General features: G+C 32.5%; 2 protein-coding genes across 2 annotated transcripts in view; both read left to right on the top strand.

Moving 5' to 3' along the window:
- Positions 1-13261, top strand: part of LOC149482436 (uncharacterized) — a 167784-nt gene that overhangs the window by 125457 nt on the left and 29066 nt on the right. The gene's annotated exons all lie outside the window — the stretch shown is intronic.
- Positions 2623-12647, top strand: LOC149482437 (trimethyllysine dioxygenase, mitochondrial-like). The gene is made up of 8 exons (XM_089704388.1): positions 2623-2731; positions 7344-7443; positions 8028-8140; positions 8452-8666; positions 10189-10364; positions 10720-10941; positions 11204-11337; positions 12492-12647. Exons 1-8 carry the CDS (start codon positions 2725-2727, stop codon positions 12626-12628), a joined length of 1104 nt encoding a protein of 367 aa, XP_089560514.1. The 5' UTR covers positions 2623-2724; the 3' UTR covers positions 12629-12647.

The raw sequence follows: 13261 nt of genomic DNA, 5'->3' as shown, positions 1-13261 counted from the left end.
AAAAAGCACGTGTGACGTGTTCAATGTTCATATTTATAAGGGCCGATTTTTCAATGCTTGGATAAAACTTATCCGTCCAATAAAGTATTACACAATTATTTAAAAATGTCACGTAAACTGTCAAATACGGGCAATTAGAATACGTTTTCAAAATGGTAGTTTTATACATTATTCGACGAATAAGTTTTAACCAAGGATTGAAAAATCTGCCCTAAGTCAAATAGTTATTGCTATTCTTATCTACTAACAAATAACACTAGATACAACACAAGGAAAACGGGAGAAAAATACATTATCAACAAAGATTAAAACTCAAAGGTGCAAACAAAGGTTTAAACAAATTCGGCGTATTATTACCAAATGGTTACCTCTAGGTTTTATTTAAAACAGCACCTGGTCGAGTTCAACGTGCATAATGTTCGAATAAACTTCAGCTGTGGCCAGTAAAACTATAAAGTTTTCCTGGAGAATTGTAAAGAATCTGATTTTATAAGAGCCACGTAGTGTCCGTAGGAGTACCTACTCGCCAATGAACGTTTTAACCTGAAATAAAATGAATTGCGACTGAAATTGGAAATCTTTTTCATGAGCATTATGTTTTATATTAGTTTTTTTTTTTTATTAATCCAAGCATAAGGAGACAGCTCTTAATTATATGTTGTAAAATAATTGTGTCAGTAATGAAATATTCTAGATTTAATACGTAGTCACAATGTGAAAGTCTGTCTGCGCGTTCACGGCTACATTAAGGTTGTTATTTCGATGAAATTCGGTATGAAAATAGTTGAAAACCAAGGATAAATAATTGGGTTTTCAAAAATTCTTAGAGGATTGAAACAAAAGTTCTGCCCACACTTTACTAAAACGATGTCAAATCTTTAACCTTTAGAAATTGCTTCCATATATTTGATAATAATATTATCTAAGAGCTAAGACTACTTGCTGTAATGTTTTTAAATATATTTAAAGTTACGCTATAGGTGGTTATAGACTTTTTGCCTTAACAGAAATTTTAGATAAAACTACATAATAGCAATAAATTGTTATCAATAAGAATGGCGACATGAATGTTTTTAGAAATTCACTATCACCAGTTTTGGCCGGATAGGTCATGGCATTTATTCCTTAGATATTTTATCTTGTAGTTATTATATAATAAACATTCTTTGATTTATTTGTATCGTTAGTTTTATTTTGGGCTAGTAACTTCTCGCGGCTTTGCTCGCGTGTTTCTATAGAACATGCTTAGTCTGTATCTTCTTGATTCTCCAACAAATTATGCTCATTTAGCGCACTTTTATGTTTTGTAAAGGAATACTAGATTTTATTGTAATATAATGTAAAGCAGTTAATTAAAATAACAGTGACCAGAACGACCATTTTAAAATTTTAAATTATATTTGAATCCATTAAATAGTGCACAATTTCTAATCTTAATTCCTAATCCGATCTTGATATCCGCGTAAAATACAAGATTAAAAGCGCAATACACATTGAGCCCGCCGGGCCGCCGACATATGTCGGCAACTTTTTGTCGGCGGTCTAGTTGGCGGCTTCACTTATTACAAGTCGGAAAATTTGGTCGGCGGCTTGAGATGAGAAATTTATTTGGCAGTCAGTGATTGCCGTGTGTCGATAAAGGTTGTGTGGTAAGTGGTTGTGTCATATAATTTTGGTGGTGTATCTTCGATAATTCAGTAAATAGAAATAATCTTAAAAATGAAAAATACAAGCACGTCACTACAGGTCGAGCGTCGCCGCCCGCCGGGCAACTGAGCGCAGGCGTACCCAAGCCGCCAACATGTCGGCGGGCAACACGCGCGGGCGCATGTTGCCGACATGATTCTTTTCATACAGGCCGCCGGGTTGTGTCGCCGGGCTTTGTCGGCGGCCCGGCGGGCTCAATGTGTATTGCGCTTAAGAAGAATTTTTCAGTCGTTGCAGATAAAGGTCTCTAAATATAAAAATAATTTGACATTGAATAATTTAATCAATCTATATTTTTTTTATTTTCAATTAATTTCACTGAGAATAAAACAATGAAATTAGAGATTAATTTAAATTGAAAATACTGACAACCTGCGGCGCTCCTAAAAAACTAAGGCATTGGGGACTTCAACAAAAACCACCGACCACTGTGCATCTTGGCTTGACTGCTCATTTGCTTGTTGATGTTAAAAAACCAAATCCAATGTCATCTTTAATAAAATAAAGATTTAGTTGCTAAGTTGGTGACATTTGATAGAGTGGCCACATGGAAGGAAGCATGTTCGTATTTATTAACGAAAATCTGTCTCAGAGCACAGGGGGATCCACCTGCACCGTTTGTGTACTATACAGTATGTGCAATAGAACTTAATTTCATAAGCTGATCCTTGATGCATTTTTTTCGATGAATTTTTAAAACTCTTAATGCACATCTCTCACTGGCAACCCGCCGCTCATCTTCGACAATCTTTTTGTCGTCAGTTTGTTAATAGAATATTTTTACATAATTATAGCGCATGCAAAACTACTTATACATTTAATTTAGCATACTACACCGACGGCGCGGCGGCACGCCCTGTATATTATTAATAGAGATCATTGATAACTACTGACTTGTATTATTGTTTACTTCATCATAGCAGTATTATATATTCTTGTTGGAAGTTGGGAGTTTGTCATAAGCGTGCCGAAGTGTATCCTATACCTACGTTTTATGTTTGATAAGTGATTGCGAATATGAGGGGTAAGTTTTTTTAATAGAATTTCAGGTTATGAGCGTAATTAAGAATTTTGTTTGTAATGTACTACATATACAATAGGATGGTTTTTAATTTTTATTCATATCGCTCTGTTGTCGAATTTTCTTTCATTCCAATGGTTTTTTTATGATTATAATAATGGTTATTCTAACTTTAAACATTATTAAAACATACCAACAACTCTATACCATTCAATTATATTACAGCATTCTGATTGTATATTTATTTTTGTGTTTTTGCTTTTTTTTTATCATTACTATTACTTGTATACGTAGTATATTATTATTAGTCTGTGCTATAGTGAAGTCCCGTGTCCCCGTAGTGGGGTAGGGGGCAGATGCATTATTCATACATATGTTTCACTGATCGATTTTTCTTTAGGGACAAGTAGGTGATCAGCCTTCTGTGTCCTGCCAGACCGAGACATTTTTTTTTCGTCTCCACCGGGAATCGAACCCAGGACCCCTCGGTTCTACGCTCACGCGTCAACCACTGTACCGAGGAGGCGGTCTATAATAACGACGGCTATAATAACGTTATATAGCCGCAACCATCTTTGGCCCCGATGTTTATTTTTTTTTATAAATTATTATTTTTTTAATATATGAATCCAATGAGCTTAAAAAAATAACGACTTTGAAACAATTATATTCGATGTCTATCGAACATTTATTTTTATTGCGTAATTATTCACAATCTAAGCATGTTTATTGCTAATTACATTTTAATTGACTAGACTAGTTCATATGAAACTATATTGTAAACAAAACATTGTATGCTATAATTATGTCAAGAACAATTTGTATAATATTAACCTTATAAGTATTGATAGAGCAAGGATAAATAATTATAATTAATCTCAGTAAAAACTTAGGTATATTATTTATAAATCATATTTGCAGTCGAATTTTTTAAAATAGTTTCATGCTAAGAAAATAGAGAAGTTCTTATAACTTTCAAAATAATTAAGCGAATAAATTTATATCAATAAAATATTAGCACTATGTCGATATCTTCCAAAAGCAATGGACCGATTTCTTATTGGTTATGTAATATGTGGAATTTTTTTAGCCCATAAAATTGCGATTATATTCAATAATAACATATTTTATTAAAGTACATAAGTGTCAAATTGATAACTAACATTCTAGACAGTTAAAAGAGATAAAAACATGCACATAATATGCTTAATATGCATAATATAACTTCCCATCCCATTGCGAGAACATAGTAGGTAATTTTAATTGATAAATTTGCTTTAATTTTTCTCGATTATTATTCCTTATTCGTTACATATTTACACATTCCTTATTTTATACTTGTTTGGTTTCAAGTCCTCTAAAGATGATTGAAATAATTTAAAAGAGTATAAACCTAATGGAATTGTCTTGTTTTTTCTGTATTTTTTTTTCGAATATACCATTAAATATAATATATTATCTTATCAATGCTGTATGAATTCGGTTTTATTTACCTAACTACCTATGTTGATCATTTTATATATTTGGTGAACTAATGAACCTCAAACTTTGCGTTACAGGACATTCTACTTTCCTCTTGCTTATTAGATTCTCTATGTCACAATCAAGTTCTAAGATAAACTTTGTTGTCGCAAAGGCAATCGAAAAGTTCGCACCAAAATTGCTAGGTCACAACTTCACGCAAGTTAGTTATCTGGAACGAACACTTTGACAGTAAACTTTGGATTTAACCCCTCGTTTTCACCAAGAAACAAGTTAAATACTAGTTTGATACAAAACTTGTAGAATACTTTTCAAAACATAATTATTTATTTTACACATGTATTGAGACTGTCTCAAACATTCTTTCGTTCACACTTTGTAGCCAACAAGTATTTATACAAGTATAAAACACATTGGCGTTTACACTGAAGTCTGTGACATGGTAGAACTTGTCTGATCCATTGATAGCGTTCTCACCTACAAAACACAGTCGTGGTTTAGATAAGTATTGTTTATTTTATTGCAATTTCTGTATAATAAACAAACAAGTTTTAAACTTTATCCATGTTTGTTGGATAAAGTTTTCAACATACATACATATCACAAGTTTTTTTTTTAGAAATTATAAAAGTAGGTACGACTGAATTTGTCTCGAATTCTACAAGTATTGCTACAACAAAAACAAGAGATCATAAACATGTAGGCAACTTAGATCAGGCAACTAGAAGTTTTCAACCAACAAGTTTCATATAAGTTATCCTACATGTATCAAATTTTGTATACAACATGTTTTACACATGTCTATGAGAAACGAAAACATTGCATCAAATTTGTAAAATACATGTATTATACTTTGGTGAAAACGAGGGGTAATAGAGGATAGTGTACAGATACATGGGAATGAACACCTATTTAATATTTTATATTTCATCTAACAAGTATTGGGAAAGTCTTTCAGAGAGGCTTAGTGTAAAACTAATTATTTTTCTCACCACCGACTTTTGTTACAATTAATTCTCAAGATAAATTTAAATAAAGAAAACAGTAGATATTCATCTGAGATCCCTATATTCACAAATTAATTTTAAATAGTGCCATTATATAGCTTGATAAACTGCAATGAACTATTATTACTTTATTTTTGTTTGTCATGATTCACATAATCTTACATGCAAATTACTTCATAAACAAAGTCACTCAATCGGTAAACAATGCACTACGGAACCGTTAAATTAAACAACAAATAGGTATCTATTTAACATGTTGATCGAATAATTCCAGCGGGAACCCGTCAATATTGCTTTTATTAAAAGCGTATTAAATTCCTGATAAAAGGGAACATATTACTGTTTTTACAGGAAGCTTGTTGTGTAGGCCGATACACATTGAATAATTCATAGACCTTCGCTTTGTGGTCGGTAATTCAATTACGGTGGCTGGCCGCGATCAAAACAAGTGGTATTATATTGAAAAATAATATGACAGACAGATCTGATAGTTATAGTAGTATAGTTAAAACCGCCAGCGATAAATAGGTAATTAAATAATTCTAGGCTATAGTAATGACTAGGTTCAATAGTCATAAATTAAATAATAGCAAAATAATTACTGCGAAAAACTAACTTATACTAAGATATAAGTTTGTTGAATATTTTTAAATTGAACAATAGACGTGGTCAAATATCTCAGTCGTAGTTCAAAAAAATGTTCTCTAAGCTAAGAACCGCCGTGAACTTTCGAAAGAAATTTCAAACAATAATTATCAGTAACAGAATTATTATATTTATTATATAATAATACCTCAATCCATCGTTATTTTTTACTCTTTAATACCTAAATGTAATTTTAATAACTTAAAGAATAATAATGAATTAAAACAAACCTTTGCCGCTCGTTATACAATTTGGCTGCGGCCTCGCGATAGGTAGCCCAAAAGGATCAAAATTATGAATAAGGATTTATATGTAATAAAGATGAAATGAATAATTAAAACGGGCTATCGGAACTGAGCAATGGACGGTTTCATTGTATAAATTTACTTAAATCCCAAAAGGGTTTTCATTGGATTACGCGTATTTAAATACATATTACCTGTTCACAAATTAATATTTCTAGGAATAACTTTAACTACGTTTCTGCAAAAATTTTTAAGAGATATTTCTTTAGGCGTGTTAAGGGTAAAATTTCAAGATCGCGTCATGGAATACCGCCACGTCATTGAGTAAGGCGACGATTTTGGTATTTTTGAATCTTGCCAAAGAAGTTTCACTTCTGACACGTGTGTTCGGCACACACGCTTTTTTTAAATAACCGAATATTTTGTACAATTGATCAACACATAATTTTGATTTAAAATTACTTTGAAAAGTAAAACCTCAAGCGCAAACGATAAAAAGATAGCAGTCATTAGAGGGAAAGTTTTTGCGGCTGGCAACACATGTCGGGAGAAAAGCTTACATGCGATGTTAATCCTAAAGGCGTGCTAATTAGCGCAAAAACAAACTTGTTGCGGCTGTAAATCACGATCCAGTGTTTGTATTGCCTTTAGAATTCGTAATTACGCGCAAGAGACGGGTTGATTTACCTACGTTGGGATGTGTTACGTATTCCATGTAAAATTAGTGTCTTCTGAGAGGATGTGTTTGAAGAATCTTAAAAAACTGTTCTGCCTTGAATGCTGTTTGACAAAATTTTTAAAATAATATCAATTTTTTATACATGACCGCTATGTATGGACGGAATTATCATATTCACTGATCGATTTTCTTTAGGGACAAGTAGGTGATCAGCCTTCTGTGTCCTACCAGACCAAGACATTTTTTTTTCTTCGTCTCCACCGGGAATCGAACCCAGGACCCCTCGGTGTTACGCTCACGCGTCAACCACTGTACCGAGGAGGCGGTCAATCTTTTTGAAATAAATTAGTATAAATTTAACATCCAGAGCTTTATGTATCTTTCCGCATTATCCACTAAAATTCTGATATTCTTACATTATTAAAAATGCGAATAAATCTAAGTACCTACATATATATTATATTATGTACCTTATTTATGACCACATTTATATTTCATTCATTGTAAATGTGATTATGCGAAGCAAATAACTGACCAACAAATGTTTTTTGTTCTAGAAATTAAAAGTATTGAGAGAAAGGGAACAACTTTAAACGTTACATTTGACGATGGAGAGTCTATAACATTTGAAGATTGCTGGCTCCGAGATAATTGCAGGTAGTATACGAGTTTCATAAAAATTATAAAAAAATTTTTTGTTGTATAAAATATTTCATATCATTTCATCATCCAAATTGAGGACTTCTAAATACGATTTTACTTTATTATGAATAGTTAATGTTTAATTACGCAAAAATACCCCAGTGCTCACAATTTGTGCGATAATATTTTATCATTGTTAGAGCATTCTCGTCTCGCTCCACGGCGTCATCGTATCTAGAAGCTACGCGTGCATTTTTGAATGACAATATATTTATCTTATTTAATATTAATCAAGTTTATTGTACCACTCCAAGAGAATGTGAAAAACACGCAACGTGTAAACCATATCAACAATAACGACCACATCCAATGTACATTCTATCAACTTTATTTATTTTTAATTTTGTTTTTGCTAGTGCGGAGATAAATGAAATGAATCAAAGATCATAGAGATGGACATAGTTGTTCTTTATTTACCAATGATTATAGCATCGATTTTGAATTGATTTGACCTTTATCTACTATATAAGATGTTTCATAAATGTTATAAAATATTAAGCAATTCTATAGCTAAATTCATTTTTCTGTAAATGTTGTAGATGTTCAAAATGCTTCAACGCAGCAACAAAACAAAGAGCTTTTCATATTTTAGACCTTCCTGATGTATCTTTTCAAGAAATAGAATGTAATAAATCAGGCCTCACTGTGATTTGTAAGTATAATGACTATAATATGTTTACGCTTTTCTTTCTGCACATTTTCAAATGCCTTGCCTTGATGATTTTGTTTTTCGTACCAATCACGCACTAAGCACGTTGGATTTTGATAGCACCTGGTATGTGCCGATGGCTTTAATAAATGAGAGCATAAATTTCTTATTTAAGAATAATGAAGTAACACACTTTATGCGTAAAATATAACAGAATAAAAAAAGAGAGTAACAGAGTATAGAGTAACAGTGTCAACAAGAGAGTAAGTACGTAAGTAGGTACCTACTTAATATTATTTTACTATATTTCATAGGGAACGATGACCACGTATCTACATACACACCAGACTTCTTACTACAATTCCACAACAAAATTTGGAGCAACAGCCGAAGAATGGCGCCAAAGTTATGGCGGGGGAAAGTTCCAGAAGTTGCTAGAATCCCAGTTCACACATTTATTAACAGCACCGATGGAGCCAAATTAATATTTCAATCACTTCTCGACTATGGACTGGCGTTTGTTGAACAAGTAAAGTTATTAATTATTATATAATTCAAAAGAAATTATGTACCTAGTTCAGGAACATCACGATCATATTATGACATATTATTATGTAGATTGTAGACCATTATAACAGTATACAAAACGCTACGTCCAACTACGGCCTACTGAGCCGACGGTCCCGGGTTCGATCCCCGGTCAGGGCAAATATTTGTGTGATGAACTCAATTATTTGTTCTTGGGTCTGGGTGTTATCTATATATGCATTTATTAAATACATATTATATTTATCGTCGCCTAGTACCCACAACACAAGCCTTAATTGAGCTTACTTTGGGACTAGGTCGATTTGTGTAATAATGTCCTATAATATTTATTTATTTATTTACGTTACGCCAGTTGGCAGTTACGCTACGGCTACGCTAACGTTATAATTATAATATTATACTAGCGACCCGCCCCGGCTTCGCACGGGTGCAATGCTGATACTAAATACACTACAGAAAAACTGTGAACGTTGTATATAAAAACATAGCGGCCCGACCGGCCGGTACCGCCGCAAACGCTACGTCCCGCAATTATTAAATCTGTAATATCTTCGAAAATATTCACTTAAATCATACGGTGTAAAGGGCCATATAGATCTATATTAAATGAACAATGTATTCAAGGTATTTAATTGGTTAAGGATTAATGCTGTATTGGTGAAAATCGCTTCGAAAATTAGCTATTATTTGTCGTAAAAAGTAAATGACAAAAAAATGTTATTGTGGGTTATCCATAAGAGATAGACATATACCATCGCGGACTTTTCTGTAGACCTTTTCAATGTGTATAATACTTATAGTACATTATTTTGATAAAACTCGTAGGGTTCAGCCTGCGTTTGCAATATAAGCGGAAACAATGTAATTTTTTACGACATCACATTAGAAACCTCAAAAATAACAGTACTTCTCCACTATTTAATGGATGTTATTATACATATAAACCTTCCTCTTGAATGACTCTATCTATTAAAAAAAACCGCATCAAAATCCGTTGCGTAGTTTCAAAGATTTAAGCGTACAAAGGGACATAGGGACATAGGGACAGGGAAAGCGACTTTGTTTTATATGTACTACTATGTAGTGAAGCTGATAACTCAGCTCGTTTCCATAAGTTTAAGCCATAAAATAAAAAAAAAACAAAATCTATGTTACAAACGTTTATTATAAGTATTACAAAGGGATCATTAACAAGGAACCTTACCCAATATTTTTCGCCATTAATTAATCGGAAAAAAAAGTTCTGTTATATTATCCTGTTAAAAAAGGGTAATACATCCCAAAATTAAAAATATTTTTTGTCCGTGGAATAGAATGTTTCTCCTTTAAATATTGGCTATTATTTAAATGGTATTATAGGAAAAATACAGGAACATAAACGAAACAAAAACGAACATAAAGCCTGAAGGTCCCTTTACATTGTAAAAACAATATTATAGTACTTTTAAATATATTATTAATTATACGTTTAATAAACTAATTATCATAATCATATTTTTAAGGTTGAACCTACATTAGAAGCGACAGAAGTGGTTTGCAAAGCGCTAGGTGGAATCCAGAATACCCTTTTCGGAGGAATGTGGACGATCAGCCCAGAGCCTGGAGTCAATGATACAGCTTACATGAATATTGCTCTTAAACAGCACACAGATTTGTCTTCTTTTACAGAACCAGCTGGGTAATTAGTTTTTTTTACATAAATTGAAATGTTAATTTTAAATAATTATAAAATGATTGGAAAATTGCTTTTGCTTTGTTCATTTTAATCCATCAGGCCCCGGAATCACAGACACAATAGAAAATCTATTGTGTCGCGGTCGGATCCTGGCCGCTCGGTGGTTGAGAGGTTAAAGAAGCTTTCAAACCATGATATATTAAGTTCAAGTAGTTAAAAATATACCTACAGACCTTTCCCTCTTTGAAAAAGTAATATTTGTTGACGTCAAATCCTGATAATGAAAAATTTTCATAGATTAAAAGTTCACTGAAGTGGAAATAATTTCGTGTCCTATTTATTAATGTTTTTTTTTCAGTCTTCAAGTATTCCACTGCCTCCAACATGACGGTATCGGAGGAGAAAGCGTCGTGTCTGATGGTTTCTACGCAGCAAATAGATTAAAGGAGGAGCATCCTGAGGACTTCGCGTTTTTGACTCAATATAATGTTGAAGCAGAATATATGTTCGACGGACATTCATACAGATATGCGGCCCCAGCTATTGAATTGGATAGATTTGGAGATCTGAAGGCAATCAGGTAGATATAGATTTGAAATTTCTCATTAAAAACTATAAATCCAAGAGTAGTGACTGTTAGCACGTTGAGCAGAAATAGTTAACTGACGGATTGGTCTATTGACACTAAACAGATATTACAACTACCAACTACTAACATTTACGATGTTTGCGGCAGTCACAAAACTGAAAAACAGAAACTTTTCATCAGAGACTCTTTTCAAAAAAATTATAATTAACTCAATATGTCATGAATTTATCTGAAAGGTTTTTTTTCATTTCAGGTTTAATTCATTCGACCGAGCACCAATCGCTTTCGATAAGCCTGATGACTGCAGAGCGTATTACCGCTCAATGAAGAATTTCGCCAAGTATATAGAAGATCCAGCTTGCCAATGGCAGTTTAAATTAAAACCAGGTTAGTTATATTGAGGTCTATATTATATTAATTGAAAACTGTTTGCCAATCTAGTTCGTGGAAATTAATATTCGATGCAGCACCTGTTTCGTGGTTAAGATCGATTCATCACATTAAACCCTGTTATAGAAACTCTAAATTATAACAATATTTGATACTTGCAAGTAATTATTCTATAACGTCATCTTCGGTTAGTTTATAGATTTTAATCGTAAAAACTTAAATTACCTATATCTAATTCTGAGGTCACGAAGTTCATTTAATTTAGGGGCTTTCCACGATAATATTTAATTTATTTTATTTCATTTTAAACGGCACAAGTTAAACGTAGATATTATTTCATGATCAAAACTTATTCAATGAATATTAGAAATTCTGTATGAATATAGAATTTATAAGTGCCAATGAATATTCATGTGTCTCTCAATTAAAGGGGGAAGAATTTTCTTTCAGGGTTATTTATTTATAACAAAGCAATATATGAGGTTGTTATCTGTTGCCATCAGAAACAACTTTCGGAAATAAATATAAAAATAAATAATCGCCCACTTATTACAGCCAAAAAGTTCAGAATATAAAACATACTTAGTTCAAACCGTGATCAACGCTAAGTTGCTTCGAAGTAACATCTTACTTACATCTTAATTACTTTAAAAATATTTGAGAACCATCAAATCAAAAAAATTTATCCTTGTTACCTCTGTAAGCTACCACAATCGAGAGTTTCGTACAGGAAATTATTGGGCGTTTCATCAAAATAAAGCTACTCACGGAAAATTTGTTTGATAGTAATCAAGTGCAAAAATGGGCGATGGATCCTGAACTATAAGATTACACAAACCTGCAACGCAGTTTTTGGTTTAATTTCATTCTCTATCTTAATACTATTATAAAGGCGAAAGTTTGTAAGGATGTATGGATGTATGGATGTTTGTTACTCTTTCACGTAAAAACTACTGAACCGATTACAATGAAATTTAGCACACATATAGAGGGTAACTTGGATTAACACATAGGATAGGTTTTATCCCGGAAATCCCACGGGAACGGGAACTATGCGGGTTTTCCTTTGAAAACGCGGGCGAAGCCGCAGGCGGAAATCTAGTAGTTTATACTCTTTACCTTGTATAAAATATTTTACATTACTTTTTCAGGTACAGTTCTGGCATTCGACAACTTCAGAGTGCTCCACGGAAGGACTGGTTTCACCGGCATGAGGGTGATCGGCGGCTCCTACGTAGCAAGAACCGATTGGCTTGATAAAGCCCGTTCTTTAGAACTTATTAAGTAAAAATAAACTATAAAAACTTTGAATTTTTTACTCCATTTAAAATTTATATTGATAAGATATTATAAACCACCTGAACAACATGTTACAAATATTAATAAAATATAGTATTGTAGTAATACGTGTAGTTTTATTATAACCTCAATAAATTAGTGTGTAAGTACTTACTGCTTTCAATATTCTTTGTAAGTGAACAAATATGCTCGTGAATTAAAGAAAAAGATTTCCACATAAAGATATCCCACTCATACACTATGCAGTAAAGTATTAATAAAATCTCGACATAAATTCAACGCAATTAATTAAATTACCTATAGAGAAACGTGATCTATTCAAATAATTTAGATTGCCTAATTTCATCGTATGATAACATTGAATGTATTCCCATTAGGGCACGTAATGAATTCCATTTATTCTCGTACTTCGTACCTTACCTTTGAAATTCCATTAAAACATTGATTATAGGTATAAAAGCTTTTAAGGTAAATAGACAAATCTTGTTACTGTTGTTTTATCGCAAATTGAAGTTTCGTCAATTTCGGCAACACAAATGCGAGGCTTATGAGCATTGTATGTACGAATCCTAAGTACGAATCTCATTACATCCAAATGTTTAAGAGATGTCTTTTATTTTTA

The sequence above is a fragment of the Colias philodice genome, chromosome 15 (assembly GCF_061535455.1).
Source record: "Colias philodice isolate Cphi_HAF_F1 chromosome 15, ilColPhil1 Martin Lab GWU primary, whole genome shotgun sequence".
In the NCBI taxonomy this organism is placed as follows: domain Eukaryota; kingdom Metazoa; phylum Arthropoda; class Insecta; order Lepidoptera; family Pieridae; genus Colias; species Colias philodice.
Note: the sequence above shows the minus strand (reverse complement) of the source record. Positions and strands in the feature narration are given on the sequence as shown.

Excerpts from the sequence above, each read along its gene's own strand:
- LOC149482437 (XM_089704388.1), top strand. Across the intron at positions 10,365-10,719 it reads TCTTTTACAGAACCAGCTGG|TCTTCAAGTATTCCACTGCC; the intron begins GTAATTAGTTTT and ends TTTTTTTTTCAG. Across the intron at positions 11,338-12,491 it reads GCAGTTTAAATTAAAACCAG|GTACAGTTCTGGCATTCGAC; the intron begins GTTAGTTATATT and ends TTACTTTTTCAG.